General features: G+C 39.4%; 1 protein-coding gene across 4 annotated transcripts in view; it reads right to left on the bottom strand.

Moving 5' to 3' along the window:
* DACH1 (dachshund family transcription factor 1) overlaps window positions 1-18,164 on the bottom strand; it is a 438,354-nt gene extending 420,190 nt beyond the window's left edge. For 2 of the 4 annotated variants that reach the window (XM_045011711.1, XM_045011700.1), the window contains exon 1: window positions 16,880-18,164. In XM_045011711.1, the coding sequence (XP_044867646.1) occupies window positions 16,880-17,610 (731 nt within the window). In that variant the 5' untranslated portion in view covers window positions 17,611-18,164. The remainder of the gene's footprint in view (window positions 1-16,879) is intronic. The other 2 variants (XM_045011719.1, XM_045011707.1) reach the window with 1 other exon arrangement.
* Window positions 18,165-21,425: the final 3,261 nt, after the last annotated feature.

Here is a 21,425-nt window from a genome sequence, read left to right as displayed (position 1 = left end):
CAAAACACACGAGTTGTATTCCCAAGACTGAGCATTTGCTCAAACACTAAGAAAAAGAACTTTGAAAATTATGTGTAACAGCACCACTTCCCATAACAATAAACTCAGATAATCTGTTATTGTTACCTTGTCTCCTCACCCTCTGTTATGCGTTCTATATCACTCCTCAGCATAGCCTGTCCTTATTTCTACTGGAAACTCTTTGAGATAGGACTGTCACATAATATATATTTGTACAGCACCCAGCACAAGGACTCTCCAATCCTAAATGGGGCCTCTAGGCATTATTATAAAGACAAATAATAATAGATGGAAGGTCGGAGTTCAGAAAGAAGAGAAAAGCAATTGAGTTTAAGAATCCCTGGATCTGAATTAACCACTTTATCTGGTTTCTTGCTGATCCAAATGGGAAAGGGCTTATTTCCTGGTTGTAGTTTGGACACTGCTAAAATCTCAGAAAAATCACATTTCAACCCCAGGGCAACAATACTGCATCAACAGCTGATCTCATAATATTTCTGTCCTTTAGGGTTGAAATCTTAAACAGTTTACATGGTCTGACTTCAGTCTAATCCAGCCATGAGGCCTAGCCCTATTCTAAACTCTAATCTAAACTTGATCTGGATCCAATTCCTGTCTCCTCCACCCAACTTGTCAAATAACCAAAACAAACAAACAAACAAACAAAACCAACCACTGGGAGAGATTTTTAAGCACAAAGGCCAGGTAGACTTTCAGTGGGAGGTGGGGGCATAACTGACCTTTGTATCTTTGAAAAATCTCTGGCTACCTGTAATCACACAAAGTATCAACTCTTCATAGTAGCCAAAGCAGATGATGGCATCAGTAAAAACTTAAAATATCAGAAAAAAAGTGAGAAGACTGACTTCTGAGAAATATGGAGAAAAATAAGGTTTGTGTATCATTATGATCACTTTTACTGGTCTACTATAAAATGACCAACTAACTGGCCTTTTCTAGTTCACATCAAAGATTCAGAATGAAACTGAGAGACCCTGTGACTTCCCTGCCCCGCACTATCCTAGTCAAATGAAAAAGTAGCCCTGAAAAATAGTCTTAGAGATATGCTATATCATCAGAACCAGACCGGAAAATCCATGGACTAATTAATATTGACCATAGAGAAAAGTTCAACTAGTGTGCAAGCAACCAAGTCTCATCTCCATATTTGGGAGTGGCAGAGCTGGTCAGGAAGGGCAATTCCTATATATCACAACTTCTATTTCTTAGCATGTAACACTTCTTGCTGAAACCATGGCAGTTAGAATAAACCTAGGACAGCTTGCAGGTGAAGGCTGATAGCTCCACAGACCGTGCTCTGTTCCCGGTTCAAGGACATACAAAGCTAGGGACCATCAGCTCAGGGGTTCCAGCTGATCTCAACTGTTGGGACAGAGCATGACAAGAGAGGCAGTCTCCTAGATGAACAGGGCCCAAATCTGTGACTGTGCCTAAAAATAGCTAGACTTGTTCAGTCACTTTAGGCCAATTTCAGCATTGAATAATTTCTTCCAAGTGGGAAAGATTGCCTTGGAATAGGAAATAGTTTCCACAGTTGTAGACTCTGGAAGGTTTGCAGAGCCTTTGTGAGATAATAGTCATGGAGACAAATTTAGGCTGAACAGAGCACTTTGTTAAATAAATCCAGTTTCAAGGTGATTTCAATGTTGGTTTAAATGAGCTCTGTAAGCACGTAGTGAATATATTCTGTAGTCTTAAACTTTTTGCAATTTATATCAAGGTATCATTAGATCCTGTAAAGTATGAAAATACTGGAAACTAAATTGCTAAACATTAGAAACATTATACATGCCTAATGTAAAGCAAGTTTCTAAAAATATCCACTGACTACAGTTAGTAGACAACCAGGTGTTGGGCAGTGGGGCAGGGAATCAAATTTGACCCATAAAGCTCCAATATTTAGGAATGAATTGAGATCAGTTCATTTCTTTCCCATGGGGTAACCTGTATAAATGTAATTCTATGGTTTCATAAAAGCAGGTCAAGTTTCTGTCCCTTGGGGTCTTTTGGCAATTTGAAGCACAGCAGCACTGTTCTTGGCTACAAGTTCAAATCTGCATGCATCTTGGATTGTGAAAGGAAACAATTAGCTTAGCAGAAGAGAGATCACAATACACTTTTCGGAAAGAAAGACAAGAATTCACAAAATATCTAAAATTATTATTACACTGGTCTACAATTTTTTGAGAAGTCGTCTGCTTCAGAGATAAAATGTGCTATTTGTTATGTATTTTGATGTGCTGAATTCAATATGACAATTAAAACAACTGATTGGCTACTGTTTCTAAGATATTTAAGTTTTTACATTTTATGTCTATGTATATTGTGTAGATAGTAGAGTTTTAATCATAAATTGTAAACCTAGGTCTTTTCATGTGTTTATGGTTGCTTTACATGATAATATTTCACCTGTCCTGTTTATGTAACACTTTAAAAATCAGCAAAAGGGTTATATAAATAAAATGTATTATGAAACAAAAGGCAAAAAACTATTATATACATAGTTTAGTCCTATTCAGTGTCTACTCGGCGCTTCTTGGCTTGTCTCTTATATTCATTAAATGGAGCATCTCTTGTCACTGTCCAGCAATAGTCTGCAAGCATTGATGGGCTCGATTTGCCCTGATAGTGTTTCTCCATTGTTGCAATGTCCTGGTGAAATCGCTCACCGTGCTCGTCGCTCACTGCTCCACAGTTCAGTGGAAAAAAATCCAGATGAGAGTGCAAAAAATGTATCTTTAGTGACATGTTGCAACCAAGGATTTTGTATGCCTTGAGGAGGTTTTCCACCAACAACCTGTAGTTGTCTGCCTTGTTGTCTCCGAGAAAATTTATTGCTACTAACTGGAAGGCTTTCCATGCCGTCTTTTCCTTGCCACACAGTGCATGGTCAAATGCATCATCTCGAAGAAGTTCACGAATCTGAGGACCAACAAAGACACCTTCCTTTATCTTAGCTTCACTTAACCTTGGAAATTTTCCACGGAGGTACTTGAAAGCTGCTTGTGTTTTGTCAATGGCCTTGACAAAGTTCTTCATCAGACCCAGCTTGATGTGTAAGGGTGGTAACAAAATCTTCCTTGATTCAACAAGTGGTGGATGCTGAACACTTTTCCTCCCAGGCTCCAATGACTGTCGCAGTGGCCAATCTTTCTTGATGTAGTGGGAATCTCTTGCACGACTATCCCATTCGCAGAGAAAACAGCAGTACTTTGTGTATCCAGTCTGCAGGCCAAGCAAGAGAGCAACAACCTTCAAATCGCCACAAAGCTGCCACTGATGTTGGTCATAGTTTATGCACCTCAAAAGTTGTTTCATGTTGTCATAGGTTTCCTTCATATGGACTGCATGACCAACTGGAATTGATGGCAAAACATTGCCATTATGCAGTAAAACAGCTTTAAGACTCGTCTTCGATGAATCAACGAACAGTCTCCACTCATCTGGATCGTGAACGATGTTGAGTGCTGCCATCACACCATCGATGTTGTTGCAGGCTACAAGATCACCTTCCATGAAGAAGAATGGGACAAGATCCTTTTGACGGTCACGGAACATGGAAACCCTAACATCACCTGCCAGGAGATTCCACTGCTGTAGTCTGGAGCCCAACAGCTCTGCCTTACTCTTGGGTAGTTCCAAATCCCTGACAAGGTCATTCAGTTCACTTTGAGTTATGAGGTGTGGTTCAGAGGAGGAGGATGGGAGAAAATGTGGGTCCTGTGACATTGATGGTTCAGGACCAGAAGTTTCATCCTCTTCCTCGTCTGACTCAAGTGAGAATGATTCTGGTGCATCAGGAACCGGCAGTCCTTCTCCGTGGGGTACTGGGTGTATAGCTGATGGAATGTTTGGATAATGCACAGTCCACTTTTTCTTCTTTGACACACCTTTCCCAACTGGAGGCACCATGCAGAAGTAACAATTGCTGGTATGATCTGTTGGCTCACTGCAAAAGGCATAGATTTCCTTTTCCTGCTCAACCACTGGCGAAGACTTGTTGCACAAGTGTTGCAGCATATGTGTGGAGCCCACCTCTTGTCCTGATCTCCAATTTTGCAGCCAAAATAAAGGTGATAGGCTTTCTTAACCATAGTGGTTATAATGCGCTTTTGTGATGCAAAAGTCACTTCATCACAAACATAGCAGAAGTTATCTGCACTGTTCACACAAGTACGAGGCATCTCTGCTCACTTTGGCTAAACAGAAATGTGTCCCTTTGCAAAATCAAACACTGACAAATAAGAGAGCACGACACTGTATGATTCCTAGGGCATTTTTTCAGCAGAGTGATGTAAGCTTTGTTATGATTGCATCATCCATGACTTCTAGGAATAACATGATGCAATTCATATCATGTATGATGCAATACCAGCTTCAGATTGCATCATTCATTGTTTTGCCTAAAAAGCAAGTACTGTCCAAACCCAGTCATAGATTTATTCATAGATCCAGTCAAAGATGTATTTTAGTCATTTCTGGTTTAAATTGAGATCCCTTCTCTTTATAACTCACTTATCCTCCACTATTCCCAAGTCAAGGGTCGTATATACTGACCCAATAACATATCTTGAAAACTAGAGCCAATCAACAATTTTAAGCATCATTTTCGTTCTCAGTGACTCAGAATTAGTAAAGTTTGACTACATTTATTTCGGAAGCATTTTGGCTGTAGAGCAGTGTTACCTATAACCTACCATTGCCAATGAGAATGCATTTTCTAGCTCTATAAAATAAATTATCTATATTCTTCTTTCAAAAATAGCATAATAAACCAAAGAACAGATGACTTATCACCCAACAATGCCAATGGTTTTAGCTGATGGTGTTCTTTATAAACTAAGTTTAGACGCCAAAGTGTTTTACACACGTAATCACTATTTTAGTATATTTAGCACATGTGAAGCATCCTTCATAAAGAATTTTACAAAAATTATTTTATTATCCTTCACCATATCATGGTAAGTATTATCCTAATATTATGGGTAGGTAAAATGAGATACATTGAGTTAAAGGAACATGCTTTAAGTAACATATGGAGTCAGTGGCAGAACTGAGGAGAGAACTCAGAAGGGCAAGTTTAGACAGTGCTAGCAAACTTGCAGCTGTAGAGGGCCCAATGCCACAAAGGCCCCATACCTCCAGGGATAAGCTGAAATTGTAGTTGTGGAACTCTGTGCCTCAAAGCAGCATGCAGGAGCCCCCATATTCACCACTGTCATATAACTATATGTTTTGTACAAAGTATGCTTTGTGAGGTATCATTTTAAAAGTCTCGATCTGTTGAACATTAATATCCTTTTTAATTGTACTGCTATCATAAGTAAGTTATGAAGTTTTTCCTCTGTATGTGGTACTGAAATATATTGTGAGGTTGGGAACACCCCATGTCACAAGCAAAGATCTAGAACTATAAAAGAGGGGAAGTGACGTCATCAAAACACATCTGGAGGACAAAGACTTTGAACGGGGGAGGGGGAGGAGGTTGGAGTACAGTTGTACTGTGTGTGTACTGAAGTTCTATGACCTGTTTGTACCATCTATCAGAGTGAGACACAGCTTGATTCAAATCCTGTTTAGTTTATAGAACTTAGACTGCAAATGTATTTTATTTCTTAGGTAACCAACTTTGATCTCTATCCTTACTATGTATAATCACTTAATATCTATCTTTCTATACTTAATAAACCTGTTTTATATTTTACCTAAACCCTGCATTTTGGTTGAAGTGCTTGGAAAATCTCAGCTCAGTTTACAAAGGCTAGTGTGTGTCTTCTGCACATCAAGGGAGGAGTGGACTGGGTAATGAACTTCACTGGTCATGCTTCTGACCAGGGCAGGATTGTATAGTTCTGGGGTTCAAGGCAGCAGAACTGGGTGGGATTCACTGGAGCCTTTCTATTGCTGGTTCATGAGTGGCTGGGAGAAGCATACATGTGATGCAATTGGGTGTGTACCTGCCTGTGGAGGTCTGTGTAAGTACAGTACCTTCCAGAGGTTTGTAGTTTTTCAACAGAATCACAGTGTGAGAGGGAGCCCAGGTTGGTGGAACACAGGGTTCAGTGGTCCCACAGTTCAGGTTGCCCCCTGGAAAACCCCATCACAGTAGTACAATGTTTATTCTTATGTTCCAGTGCTATGTGGTCTGGAGTATGAAATGCTTCATGCTGAGAGCTCTGGAATGATAATCTGAGCTCTTTGGAGGCTCTCTAACTTTGTATGGTAGCTCTACCTGTTTAGCAAGAAAAATATCTAACCACTATCCTCCTGATCCCTTCAAGAGCCACCAACCAGTTCTGTACATTCCTTATCCTTCCCCCGCTTAAGATTGAATCCTCACAATTTCCATAGCTTGGCACAAAAGAAGAAATCTACATTTAAATCTTGTGCCCTGCAGTAAGGAAAGGAAGAGCCATTTAGAACATCTTCACAAGGAACCCAAGATTTAGTTGAACCGGCCTTGTGTCCAGGTCTCCCTAATCCCAGTCCCATGATCTAATAACCACACAATAGTTCCTTCCACTCTGCCTGTGATTTATGCATACCTACATTTTCAGGAATAACAAAGTGGTTTCACAGAGGCCATGCTTTCCTTCACCACCCAAAATTCCAGGATTTGCCAAAATGTTGTTGTCAAAGTACCTGATTTCAATTCAACTCAACCGCTATCAGATGTTTTAAAAGAGAGTTACAAATCACTGCATAAATTAGTAATACGAATTATCCTGGATCAGATTGCACCCTCTAAAACTGCCTGAGGATCTCCTGAACCAAGGTAAAAGAGGATGTGAGCCACCTCTTTGCAGTCATCCTCTACTGCATAACAGATGGAGGCACTCTGCAGGGTTCACATCTGTGCAGGATGCCAGAAAGTGTACTGCACTTCATTCCACACCAGCCCATATGGATGGAAACTACCTGTGAAATGTAATACAAGCTATACCATATTGCCTATGGAACGTCTCTTTGATGGCAATCTCTCTTCAAGAGGGAGTTCAGTGGGGAGCTCCTGGTAGCACACTTGGAGACTGGGATGCAGGGAAAAATACTAGGGCTACAGAGCCAGAGCAAAGATACCAGACCTGTAAAAAATGGCCCTGGTCTCCTTTGTAAACCATGCATCCACTCAGTTTGGGGGCACGCCCTAAAGCTCATCCCATGGAATGACAAACTTCACCACCTCCTCTACTCCAATGGAATAATGTAGAAGAAACTCAGCAGAGGAATCCTTTTGAAATTTTCCTGGTCTTTACCCCTCCCATGGATTGTGCCATGAGGTGTAGTCAAACCAAGATTTTTAATCTCAATATCTAAATATTTCACTGATGACCTACCATAGCAAACAATGTTATGAAATGTATTAGTTTGTTTGCTTTTCCTATAATTCACACAGCTACATGCTCTGAAATGTCTATGTTAAAATATTTGCATTATTACTTCTAAAAAGTGTATCTTATACTTGCACTTAGCTATATTTTAACTACTGTGACTTTACAATTAAGCTTATAATAAAACAAAATTAAAGCAATTCCAAGTTAAGGCTAGACCTCAAATTATCCTAATGTATCATAATATTTTCTGTAAATCAAAGTACAAAACAATTAATTATAGGGCAAAAGTCTGATTCCAGTTAGATCAGCCAGTATCAATCTGGAATAACTTTATTACCTACAGTGGAGTCACTCCAGACTGACACTGGTGTGACTGAAATCAGGATCTAGTCCCATGTGGTAGATTTAACAGGGAATGTTCTAATAACAGTTTAAAAATCAGAACTCTGGCATTATTTTAGCTTTTATTTAAATCTAATTTTCTTTGTGTTTCTATTCCTGGCCCCACCATAACCAAAACAATGGCATAAAAAGAGAGAATAATGATTTTTTTCCAAAGATGGCACTACTGTATGTGTGGGTTTGTCATAATATTTTTGTAGGTCACATTATAAAATAAATCCTAGCAGGTTAGTTTTCATTGGAATCAACGGAACTGCACATCATCCATGTGATATACGTAAGATAATGTTAAATCACTATGAAATTACTCGCATTTTAAGTTTCAGAAATATTCATCTTTACCAGACCTGGTAAAGGTTATGAATATCAGCTTAAGACCAAAGCCTTTTCCTATTGAAATCAATGGTAAATCTCTGACTTGAATTAGAATAGAATTGTGACATTAGTGCTTAGGGGTAAGCAGAGCCTCGTGTTGTTCAAGAGCAATCCCTAGAGAAATGATGAACGACTCCAAAAAGCATCATCTTAACTGGAAGAACTGTGGCTGTTTATAGGGCCTTGAAGATGAAGGGTTAAAACACAGAAAATCAGAAGAATCCTCAGAACTCTAACAGCCGTTCTTGTGACACAGGGTAGGGGAGCAGGGAATGTATAATATGTAAAAGGCATAGCTCATATTATGACTTTTCTACCTGTATAAGTGCTGATCATCTTAGTAACTGTACAAAGTTATTTTTTTCTTCTTTTATCATTGGCTATTTGAGTTCTATTCCACTCTAGCTCTAAAAGAATTTAGCAGGACTAACCTGTACAATGACATTCAGCTGTTCATTTACAAGACACTAAATAATGCAAAATATTTTGTAATTGCCACCACAAATGCAAAAACAATATACTCTGACATGTTTGTATACAATATTTCAGGTGATTTTTTAGTATAGACCCTGATCCTACAAAGATTTATGTAAGTGCTTAACTTTAAGCATGGTTGAATGCAATGAGACAGCTCATATTTTCAAAGTTAAGCATGTCAATTAAGTGTAAATTGCAGAACTGGAGACAGTTTTTTGGGGGGTTGTTTTACATTTAAACAGATGTTTTCTATAGATGAACCTCTATAACAAAATAAACCACTTTTCATATCATCAGACCACAAACAATGCAATTCATTCAAGTTAAATACTTGAAATTCCAAAGTACTATTTCCAGTTATTAGAGTGTATTAAGTAAAAAAAAAAAAAATATTAATTTTACATTTCATCTAAATTTGAAAGATTGCAATTCAAAGTGACTTATTCTGTGATGCATTTTAAAGAACATTTAAACTAATTTGTTAAATAACAAAGCTAGATTTATTATAGATTAAATATATTGTTTACACATTTTTTTAAAAAATACAGTAATTTTGTTATTGGGTTTTTTTCCTCAAGAAAAATCACCAATTAACTTTTTATTAGAAACAGCACAATCACTAGAAAGTTTCTGGCACCCCCTGGAATCAAGGTTAAAAGATATGTAATTAAATATTAATCATTCTATGTGATCCCTACCCAGTATTTGGTTTGTCCAGCAATATGATTTGTGCTTATAAACTGCTCTGTACATAGAAAAATATTTCCCAAAAGTAAGCTATTCAAAATTACTATCCAGTAAGAAACATTATGCCACAATACAAAAATATCAAGCATATTCTGAGATATGCTTTTTAAACAACAAGCTTGTTGTTCAAATGTGTAAAATGCATGTTTATTTTCTCCCAGTACTTTACCATTACACAATTTTTACAAGGACACTAACTCATGAGATTAATTCTATTCAGAGTTATACATTTCAATCATGACACCATGATATAACAAACGTGGCTGTCAATGGCATGACAATGTTTGTAGCAGTCTGAGTTAACAATTCCTTTTTTCTCCCCCACCAACATGATCCCATTTCTATTCAGATGTCTATTATTCTCAGTTGGCAACAAGGTGCAGTATACACACCTGCTCTATGACCCTTCTTTAGTCATACATCTTAAAGAACAAAAGGAGTAATAAAATAGGAGGTGCTTGATGGCTCTTTTTAGTTATCTGCTGGATTTTGCATCTTTTATTCCAGTCACATACATTTATAATGTGCAAAGCAAAACTGGCCTGAAAGCCCAGCTCAGATCCAAGCTTGACTTGGATCAGAAGGAAAAACTACCATGCATATTGGCAGAATTTAGCAATTTGCCTAATTTCAAGAGGCCTAAGGATGAATAAAAGTTTGTGACTGAAACACCTTCTCATGTTAATGGGAGAGAACTCCCAATTACTGCAGTGAGGTACACCAGGAAATAATAATTGCACCTGATCTACTGTTTCTGGATTTTAGATAGACAAATGATTTGCAATATACATAAAATTTCAATGTTTGATATTTTTAAACAAAAAATATAACTTTTTTCACTCCTATTTCATCTTCTCAGACAAGTTAAAAATTATACATCAGATACAACAAAATATTTACAATAGTTGATTAGTTCTCATTCTTTGAATGGGAACACAACTGCATATTAATTAGAAAGATATATAGCTAACCATACTGCTAACCATAAAAAGAGAGTATGTAGGTTTCTTTTCAGGGGTGCGAGATATTAGCAACTGCATGCTCAAAACTGAAAAATATTTATTAAATCAAAACAATTATTACCATAAACTTTTAATTAACAATCCACTTATATAAGGTTTAAAAAAATCTACACTGTAATTTTGCAGTGTCAGATACTGTACTTGCCATATTAAAGTAGGGATGTCAATTCTACAATTTAAACCTCAGAAACATATTTAAAAGCAAAAACCATACATTATGGGCCCCGTTCTGCAGACCTCACTCATGCAAGCAGTTTTATTGGCTTCAGTAGGCTTGTTCATGTGAGTAAGGGCTGCTGGATTGGGCCCCAACTGTACAAACAAAACCTGATCCTTCTCTGACCAAAGACAGTAAGAAAACTCGCACTATGTTCAGGAAGAAGAGGAGTACACCTTTCCTTTTCATCCATCAAAAATAAAAAATCATTGTGTGGCTTAAAATGACGAAAGTAGAGGAATTCAATTAATGATGAAATTCCATATTTAAGAGACCACACTTTTTTTCCAATATACTGTACTGCTTATGACATAAAATATCAGAAATTGTTATAAGATGCCCCTGGCAGAGAACCATATTAGATAAATAAGCAGAACAAGAGGAGTTAAGAATGAAGTTACTCATTAGAGTCAATCTTCTGGCTTTTATCATTTGAAATCGTACACTCGCCTTTATTTTAAACAGAGAGATTTTGTTGTGAATTGCAGTGAGGTTTTTTTAAACAAATTAAAATGACGATGAAAAAAAGAAACATTCCTCCATAATGCACATTGTAGAAATTATGTATATATGAATTAACTCTCTGGCTCATAATAGCTTTTTGCAGATAATTCTTCTGCTCTATCATTTAAATACATATTTAGGCAACTAGAAATTTACTGTCAATTCATATTATGTCAGTCCACATTATGGTGCTGTTACAGTATTCACATTTAAAGATTATTGAAAAAATTACTGCTCATGTGCAGTACATAATTTGCAAAAGGTTAATAACTTAACTATTTTAAAACAATGAATGGAATTAACTCAGAATATAAACCAGATGCCCAAAATGTTGTTTTTAAAACAATCCACATTTAAGTTGTAAAAGAACAAAACAAATCTAAAACCAATAGAACCAGTTATATGGATTAAAATAGGCAGACACACTGTATGTTTTGGGCTTTTTGTGGATTGGTTCTGGTAATTTTTATAAAACAGGACATTTTCAGTCTGAGACTGTGAATGCCAAACTTCAGCCTGGAGTTAATCTTAGCAGCTAAGTTATAAAACTCTTACATGAAGAGGTTATACTGGAAAGGCTGATGGAGACTTACCTGTACCAGACATCTCTATAATAATTTCATATATCAATAATATAGTTCCAGAAATAAAGGATAAAAATATGAAACTACAATGTAGTGTATAAAAATATTCATTCTTCATTTTTATTGCATGTTACAAGACATGCATTCTTAAATTCCATGTTTCATCTAGAGTGTACTTCAGATGATGTATCACACTGATAGACAAAAACAACTGTTTGGAATGACATAGTAACAAAACCCGGAAAGACGGGAGAAATATTAAATGGTATTCAGACAATAACTTTTATATGTTAGGCTAATTTACAAAAGCTAGCTACACACACAAGTATTAAATAAGGTCAATAAGGTCTGTTTTACTATACTTTACTCAAAGTAACATCCACAGGCATATTGAAAATGAGATTTTAACTAATAGGGGGCATTATGCATGAATATTTAACTAATAAGTATTAAATATTTACTTAAACTTTTCATTTACCATAACAAGAATATTTCTATTTTAATTAAATTGCTTAAGAAAGTTTGCAGATTATATTTCGTAATTTAGCTATAACTATTTCTTACCTATAACAAAACAGTAAGATTAGAATCTGGGAATTTTACAGAAGACAAAGAGAAAGACAACAGTTTATAAAAGCAAGAACTAAAATCACTTACTGGCAAACATGCAAGTATATCTCAGTGTGCTTCCATATGTTTATTATTCCTGTTTAGTTCTCTTAATAATGATTACTAAATAACTAATGAACTGCCAAAGCATATGAAACTCTGTCTGTAAAAGATTTGTAAAAAAAAAATAACTGTATAATTCTATGATCACTAACAACATTTCTAGCTCTTTCAGCTAACATAATGATGGGGTTTATCAAACTGCATGCTTCAGGACATAAGCTAATCACCTGGACAGATCAGGAAGGAATTTCCCCCATGATCACCACTCACCAAACACACCCACCATGCACAACTGGCTAGGTACATTGGTGGGGAAGAATAGGCTACTATCAGAGACTGAGTACCAGATTAAAGGTATGAATGGTCTGATCTGGTATGACAATTATTATTATATTTCACAAAACTCACTTTCAAGTTATAATTTTTACCAACTGATAAAGACTGAACTGGATTAAAAATATTTTTTTTAAAGTTTTGAGATAATATCTCCCAACCTTTTAGTCTCACCTTGAATATATAGTTAATATAACTTATCTTCTGGCCTTCTAGAAATCTTCTTTGTTTATAAAAACTACAAATATTCAACTTCTGCATAATATCCTGGAAATATATCACAACACGAGTAAACTTCTAAACATGCATTTTATTAATTAGAAATGACTTGTGGTGTGCTATGCTCTGACGTGTTGCCTGGCTCATATGAAATACATATGGGCTATGGTAACCTATTTAGTTTGAATACATATTTTAATAAAGACAAATAGGAAAATCCTGCATTAGTGCAAAATTCTGTAAACAACTACATGTTAGTTCCATGTGATGTGAAAGAAACAAAAGCTAACAAATGTAGACTCGAATTATTGCAATGGAAGACAGGTATTAGACAAAAATTATTTAATCCTCTATCCTAGTGATATTCTGTATTCAAAAGCAGTAATGTCATTTGTCATATTTTTTAAAATTACTATCAATCAATAATAATTCTCCATTTTCAATATGAATGTCAATTAACTCAGTCAATAGCATCTCCAAGTACCAGAAAAGATTATCATATACTGGCCACAGGATGGGGGAAAGAAGAAAGCATGCCTTTCCTCTCTACTCAAATGGGACCTGATCCAAAGCCTATTAAAGTCAATACAAGGCTCTGTGGAGGGGACCAGTGCGGCAAAATTCCACAAGTGCTCTGGGACACAAGAGACCGGAAACAGTCAAGGATCAGTGGGTACCAACCTATAAATCCTACATAGATAACATCTTATGAATAATTTACTAGGGCTTGTTTCATATATAACTGAAAAAAATTTGTCTCTAACAACTTACAATCTTTTTTACATTTTTGCCTTTTAGTTTGGCATCTGGCTATCTATCATCCCCTGAGAGTCTCCTATCCATGCCAACCCCACTTCCTCCTAGTGTTGCATAGATGCCTTGATTGCTACTTCCTGAAATTTCTGTCTGGTGACCAGAGCTTTATATGGAAAAGACAGATGCAAAGATCAGTGTGAATGGGAAAGAAAAATCAGTCCCCACATTAGAAGACTTATGTTCCACTGATACAGAGAACTAATTTAGTAAAAAGGTTCTTTAATTATTATAATTATTAGAATCAAACAGACAAACACAGGAACCAATTCATTTTGCTAACTGACTTCTAAGTATTCAAAAGAAAATTCCCTGATGCTTTATTGATTTTTAAATATAGTTGCCACTGCAGTTAAAATGGTATATTTTGAACTAACACTCATAAAAACTTTTCAGATCTTAAGAGTTTAGTTTACTTAGGGTAAGAAGTAATAAATATAATTTAATATCTTTTCAACCAAATGGTTACCATCTATAAAGATTAAGGTTAATTTTAGATAAATTATAATGTTTTTCATAGCAATTGATAACTAATGAATCAAAATATGTAGATAAGCCAAATGTGGTATTTTCCACAATAAATTAATAGCTGTATTGAAATGCACATTTGATTAAATAATGTATTACCCCTGACTAAGCTGTTAGCATCATCTAAAAAAAAAAAGAATTAATGTTACCCCAGTGCGTCAACTGACTATGGTAAAAATATATGGATAAAATATTTTGGATGTTGGGAGTATAACAATCTGTCTGTAAGATTTACACTTACATTTTTAATCTCAAAAGTAAGTTTTCCCTCTTGAAATATGAAACATCATTCAGATAAAGTGTACTGCAACTGCTAGCCTTAAAGGGCCAATTTATTTCAATGTGATCTAACTATTCTAATATCACTATAGTCTGTAAAGATACAACTTAATTAAAAATAAACCATTTGAAATGAAAGAAAAATCATATTAAAACATGTCCAAGGAAAGACACTGTGAAATAAATACAGTTGTGTGTACTGAAGATGAAATTTAAGCTTGATCAAAATTCACTGAAACACCATGCGTCACTTGTACATACAGCAACTGGCATACATACTGTAAGTCCTTTCAGTTATGTTATTTGGTTAATGGATATATAAATAAGTCTGCTACAATACTGTTCTTTAAGGGCCAGGTCTGCTCATTCCTGTCTATACTGTAATTCCTACTATGTTGGATTACAACACAGCAGTCCCCTGACACTGTTGAAACACAGTCAATTTTGCAGTGTTGACATGACCAGCCTATGTTTTAGCCATGTTCACAAATCGAGTTACAACTTGCAAAAGTGGAAGGACTTAGTCACAAAAATAAAGCTGATATAAATTTTGACATCAGTCTTTTTCAATACATATACAGGACAGGCATCCTAACACTACCTTTTATTCTTCTTCATTTACAAACTTCATTTACAAACTCCACCACAAACAATGTCTAGTACCTAACACATGACCAAAGTAGTTACACGGGTACATTAATGTTCTAAAGTTGTTCCTGGGTATGTTTGTCCTGCTCCCCTGAATATTCGAAAACTTCAATAATCAAGCTAGAAATAAAGGCCCGAATAAGTGCTTTCCTTTGCCTTGGCCTCGGATAATGAGTCCAGCTACTACCCCCAACTAATTCAAGGAGAGAGAGAGAAAAAAAAAACAGACTCACACCCAGTCATTACAAAATGGAATGAACAAAGTCTCATCGGGGGTTAATTCCCCACGTGTTGCTGCTGCGGTATCTTAAAATCTCACAAGGAAAAAAGCGAAACCCAAATTATGAGTTGGAAGAGTCTGTTCGCGTTTAATGAAAATATCAGCTGACAAGAGAGAGACTCTGCTTACAGACTCTTTAATGGCAAATCTGAGCTACTCTGTAAAGTTTCCCACCAAGCTCCGGAGCCGTTTCAAACCAGCAGACCCGCCCCCCCCCCGAAACCAACGGGGGCGTTGATGAAGTGAAGAAGCTTCCAAACCCTCTGCTCTTTAGCTCACAGCAGTTGTTTAATTCCCGTTGCCTCCCTTTCCTAATCAGACAGATTTAGTGGTAACAGCCCCATTCTTTCACTCGCCGTTTTTAAGCAAGCTGTTATTTCAAGAGGAATTTCCTCTTTTGTCAGCCCCCCCCCGCCCGGTTGCGCCAACTTTAGATTATCACTGGCTGCCTTTGTTTGAGTGTCTTGACGTGCGGGAGTGTGTCCTGCGCTCTGTCCCGAGCTGGAAAGCTGCCCTCCCTTCCCAGGCGTGATTCGCGCATTATTGTTAGGAAGATGCGCCGTACTCTGATTCAGCCCTGCCAAATCCCCTCCACACTTCTGCCTCCCGAGCCACCTACTCCGGGCCCCTCGCCTCGCTCACACACCTGCTTCCCAGAGACTCGGAGCAGGACGGGCCCGGCGCTTTGCAACTCCCCTCCACCGTCCCCTGTGGCGAGTGCCGCGGGCTGTCAGTCACACACCCATAGTCGCCCCTTTCGGCGCTGTGCCCGCGGTGGCTCGCCTGGGGCGGCTGGCTGCGGGGCCACCCCTCGGAGAAAGCCCTGCGGGGGCCAGTCGGTGTGCGCCGACTCCCCGGGAGTCTCGCGTTCCCCACCCACCCAGGCAGGCTCCACAACGCCTTTCCCGGGCGCCCGGGGGAGGTTTATACAAATCAGCCCGGGGAGGGGAGGTGGGGGGCAGCGCAATCACGCTGAGCGAGCCCCGGGTTTCACATCAGCGCTCCCCTTGCACCGCCTCGCCCCATTCCTGCGCCCCTCCCCAGCCAGCGCCTTGCTCGTGCCCGGTCAGCCTGGGGGGCGAGAGGCGCACAGCGCTGGGGGCGGGGGAGGCTGGCACTGTACAGGGGCTGAGGAAAGCACAGTCTCTCCCCTCCCCCCTCCCCCGCACCTTTCTGGCCCCCGTTCCCCGTGCGCTCGGGGCTGGAGGGAGCCTGGAGGGGGTCAGTTCGTGCGGCCGCGGCGGGGAAGAGGACAGGTTGCTTTGGGGCTGGCCCAGCGGCACCACCAGGCAGAGGCGCAGGGATTGCCCGGGCGGTGTGTCAGGGCTGCATGTGTGAGGGTGGGACAGAGGCGGGGGGAGGGGGGGTTAGAGGCCGTGTGTGTGTGTAGGGTGGGGGGTCTTTACCTTGCGTTGGTGCAGTCGTTGTAGAGGGTCTCGAAATCCTTCCTGGAGATGAGTTTGCAGCGGTTCACGCCGGGCTGGATGGCCCCCAGCCCCCTCAGGATCCGGACCTGCTCCACGTTGCACACCACGGGCGTGATCTCCAGCCGCTTCAGCTTGGTGTAGACGGTGTGCAAGCCCCCGACCAAGTGCTTCAGGAAGAGGTCGAAAGCCTGGGGCAGGCAGATGAGCTCGCAGCCCTCCACGGTGAAAGAGGCCACCTTGGCCCCCCTCAGATCCACCATCTTGCACTCATTATTCTGGGGGGTGTTCTCCACTGGGGACGGGGTCGAGTACACCGGCTTGCCCGGCAGGCTGCTGCTGTTAGCGGTGCTAGCGCTGGGGGTGGAGGTGCCGCCGCCGCCTGCGCTGCTGCTGCTGCTGCTGGTGCCCAGGCTGGGGCTGCAATTGTTGCCGCCGCCGCCTCCTCCGTTGCTGCTGCTGCTGCTGCTGCCGCCTCCTCCGCTGCTGGTGGTGGAGGTGACTGTGGCCGCCGCCGCCGCCGCCGCTGCTGCGATGGGCTCCGGCCGGAATAGGTTCGTCCCCGAAGAGGCTGGCGGGGGAGCGATGGAAGGAGACGGAGACGAGGTGGCCGACGAGGTGGTGGTAGTGGTGGTGCAGGCGGCAGAAGTTGAGATCGGAGGTGGAGGGGGGACCAGCTGGGTCGGAGGGATCAAAGCAGCCGGTACGGCCATGGTCACATATACGAAGGGGGGGAGAAAAAAGTTGCCGCACGGACAAAAAGGGGGTCGGGGGAGGATGGGGGGAGATCCCAAAACAGCTGTCGCCGAGAAGGGGGAAGAGTGAGAGAGAGAAACGCACAAAGTGTCCCGCAAGTGGGGAATGAGGAGAAGTCCGCTGCGGGCGGTAGCGTTGGGGTTTAGGGGAAGGGGGGGAGGTGGTTTGTTTTGTGGTCCTTGCTCTAGCACCAAGTTAAAGATGAAGGTGAAAAGGGGGAGGTTTGAAGGACTTCGGTTCTCTCTGGCAAGTACATGGATCAAAGATTGAGAGGGGAATGACAGAGAGAAAATGAGCTGAAAAGTGCTGGCTGCTGCTGCTCGCTGCTCGCTCGCTCTCTAGCTCTCCGGGCGAGTTGTTGTTGTCACACGGTGCAGAGGGGAGGAGCTCCGGCAACTTGAAATACCCTTTGAAGCAGCAAAAGCCTCACTCACTAGTATTAACCCAAATTATCCAACCAGGAACCCGGAGCAAAGAAACGGAGAGAGAGTGAGATCCCTCTTCCTCCTCCTCTCCTCCAGGAACCGTTAGATTATAGGGTTCATGTTTCATCTCAACAGAGACGAGATGTAATTTTCCAAACACTTCCAAGCTTGTCCACACACTGGACAGAGAACCAAGAACGTACCCAAGTTTTTCCGACAGGCATTCGCTGCCTCTTTCTCATCACACAGAAACGGGGACTGGGAGAGAGGGGCGGGGATTTACTCGGCCCCACGCCTTACGAGGGGCTATTTATTTTACGAGTAGCACATTTATTTGAAAAAACAGAAACACTCAAACCCGGATTATTTTTCTCAATACAACAAACACGCCGAATGACAGGGATGGAAGTTAATAAGATTCCAGAAAGAGCATAATAATGATCCCTAGGGCTCCTTGTTGTGTGAAGGATTTGTAATGGTATGGAGAGTGAGACGCTACAGAAGAAAGAAAAGCAAACGCAACAGTATTTCCAGGAAATAAAACGTTTATGGCTCAAAGAACACCGGCCACTTACTTTTCCTACAATTTAGAAATAACATCTGTCGTGCTAAAGAATTACCCAAGTAGTTTTAAAAGGAATGAACACGTGCCTATTTTCATCTATAGGCTCCCATGAACTTTTTGATCATAAGTGTAAAGCTTTTCCACAAGAAAGGCATTGATGGTTGTGTTTTATAGTATACTCACGTTTGATTGATTGTGTTTTTAATAGCCACGTAAAATGATGTCTCAACTGAAATGCGTGAAAAGAAGTAATTGTAACATTTGTTCTAATAAGGCTGAAGTAACTTTAAATACACTAGCCAAGATATTAGAGAGCTGAAACGGAGTGCTTACTCCCACCCTGTTGTGTCTAGGTATTGCAGCGGTCTGTGAACAACAGGTGACTGCAAGCCACACATCCAAGTTTGATCTTTGATACTCTGCCCCATCACCAGATATGGTGTAAAATTAGCTGTTGCACTTGCCCACACATGTGCAATAACTTATTTTATAGGATATGCATATATATATATTTGAATTGTGGGTCAGGCCGCATACATGTTGTAGTACCTGGTAACCACAAGGGTTAAACATTTTAGCTTGAACTCCGAATTTCCTTTTTGGTTCTGATTTAGGGGGTTACTTTGGCTTTTGTCTTCTATTTATTTTGTGGGTTTTGTGTTTTTTGAAGAGACAAAGAAATAATTCTTTCATACAAGTGTACGAGCTGCTGCAATAATGTGCACATACGTATTTAGGCTTTTTAAACAATGTAAATTATGTACTCAGTAGATTGTGACATCTACCTGTCCTTAGCCTGCTTTTTTTAAAAGTGTGTATTATTTGTACGAGACATGAATCATCGGATTACACATCTAGATGTGTGATAAGAACCTTAATCTTAATTCTATAATATGGAGGAAATTCACTTTTTTTTCCAGATTGCCAAAAGCTATAAGCATTCTGTTATGACCTACTTGCTCACTACCTGTGAGGTTGCTCTTTAAATTCCAGTATATTTTAGTTATGAATACCAAAAGGTTTCTTCAGCAAGTGAACTTTTATTTTTCCTAATACTCGAACAGCTTTTTAAAAAAGAGAAGAAGAAGAAGAAAAATAGAGGCTTGACTATCATGCACCAATGGTGATATGGAGTAATTTTGCCAGTTACAAAGCCCAAGAAACGCAAACCAATCTTAAAATAGGAATGCGTATGCAACTTACTTATAGTGGCGGGGGTCTGATGTTAGAAATACTTAAAAGGCCTTGAAAAATGTAACCGTATTGCATTATTTTATTTTCAGGTAACGTATCAAAGTTGTTGAAAACCCACTGCCCGTACTCGCTCTATTAATTTCCCTGTTTTCACTATCTCATACACATTCTATAGTCATAAAACATGCACCCGAGAAAGTTAATACAGAGCCGAGCACGTGTGATGTCACCATTTCACTTCAACTTCTGAATGAACTCTGAATTAATCCCCCCCCCCCATCACCAAAAATATCCCTGTCATAACACTTGCTCTTTACCTACTCTACAGCATGATGGGCTCCTGCTTTTCTTCTAATTGGGTACTTTCACGGACAACCATTGTGTTTCTAAACAGTTGAAAAATCTGGTTTGTAAGTGCTTACTACAACAGGTTTTGGTTAACGGTGATGGTTTAATGAAACGATTGGATTAGAAACCAACACATTTAGGAAAGGGTTCAAGAATCTTCAAAGCTTCTTGCTTGGTAAGTGTTTCAAACGATTAAAGCAAACTACTGGATTTATTTTAACACAGACGCACACCAACAAATAATGATATTGCTCGTTTCCTCTTTTACACTTTTTTTTCCAAATTGCATTTTAATTGCAAGTCGATCCTTTCAAGAAATGATATTGTTAGACTTTAATTCTCCTTTCCCACACCCTAGAATGCATATCCGTAAAACTCAAAGTACTATAACTGATTCGAGAATTCTCCCTGTGTCAAGTGAAGACTTATGGTGCTGAAATCAATAAGACTGCTTAAAATTCAAAGACCTGCAAATCGTTCTGTTTGTCCTTTGATAGGGCCTGTGCTGATTAAAATGCGACCAAGAAAGCTTAATTGCTGCACTAATTAAGAAGTCTTTAATTTCATTCCTGGAATATTGTTTGAAGCAGGGCTTCTCTTGTGCTCACATAACTGTTCAGGGCAGGTACTCTCTTTTTTCCTTTGACCATTTCGATAAATGAGAATGTGCATTGAAACAATAAGATGAATAGATAGTTATAATAATTTATGGCTTTAAAAAAAATCAGCACCTGCTCCTGAGTTCACTATTTTATTAAATCCAGTTTTGCGGGCAGCTGTAACGTGTAAAATGCAATTAAGAAATGTATTGTAGCTGTTGCATCTTAAGTACTTTGAATACCTGACCGCCTGGTACCCCCTCCCCACCAGTTGTTACTGTAAATGAATTCAGTCAGATAGAAAAATTACTAACTTCGGAACGGGGGGGGGGAGAGAGGGGGCATATGGCTGGATATATATCACAATGTTAAATTCATGAACATGGATTCTATCTGTATTTATTCTGACTTTCCCTCCTGAAAAATATACTGCTCTATTATATCTCATCTTATCCTTAGCTATTGACCTATTTTGTTCACCGATTTTTCAAGTGGGGAAACTGACTAAATGATTTCACAAAGCTTTCTATGTGATCAATAGCATTTTTTTTAGGTTTATTCATACTGTATTATAATTCTGGCAAACGACTGCAAAGCAGAAGACTCTAAGGAAGATACAAATATTGAAAAAAGGAAGGTAA

Source organism: Mauremys mutica, chromosome 1 (assembly GCF_020497125.1).
Source record: "Mauremys mutica isolate MM-2020 ecotype Southern chromosome 1, ASM2049712v1, whole genome shotgun sequence".
NCBI classification, from domain to species: Eukaryota; Metazoa; Chordata; order Testudines; family Geoemydidae; genus Mauremys; species Mauremys mutica.
This window is presented reverse-complemented; position numbering and strand designations above follow the sequence as displayed.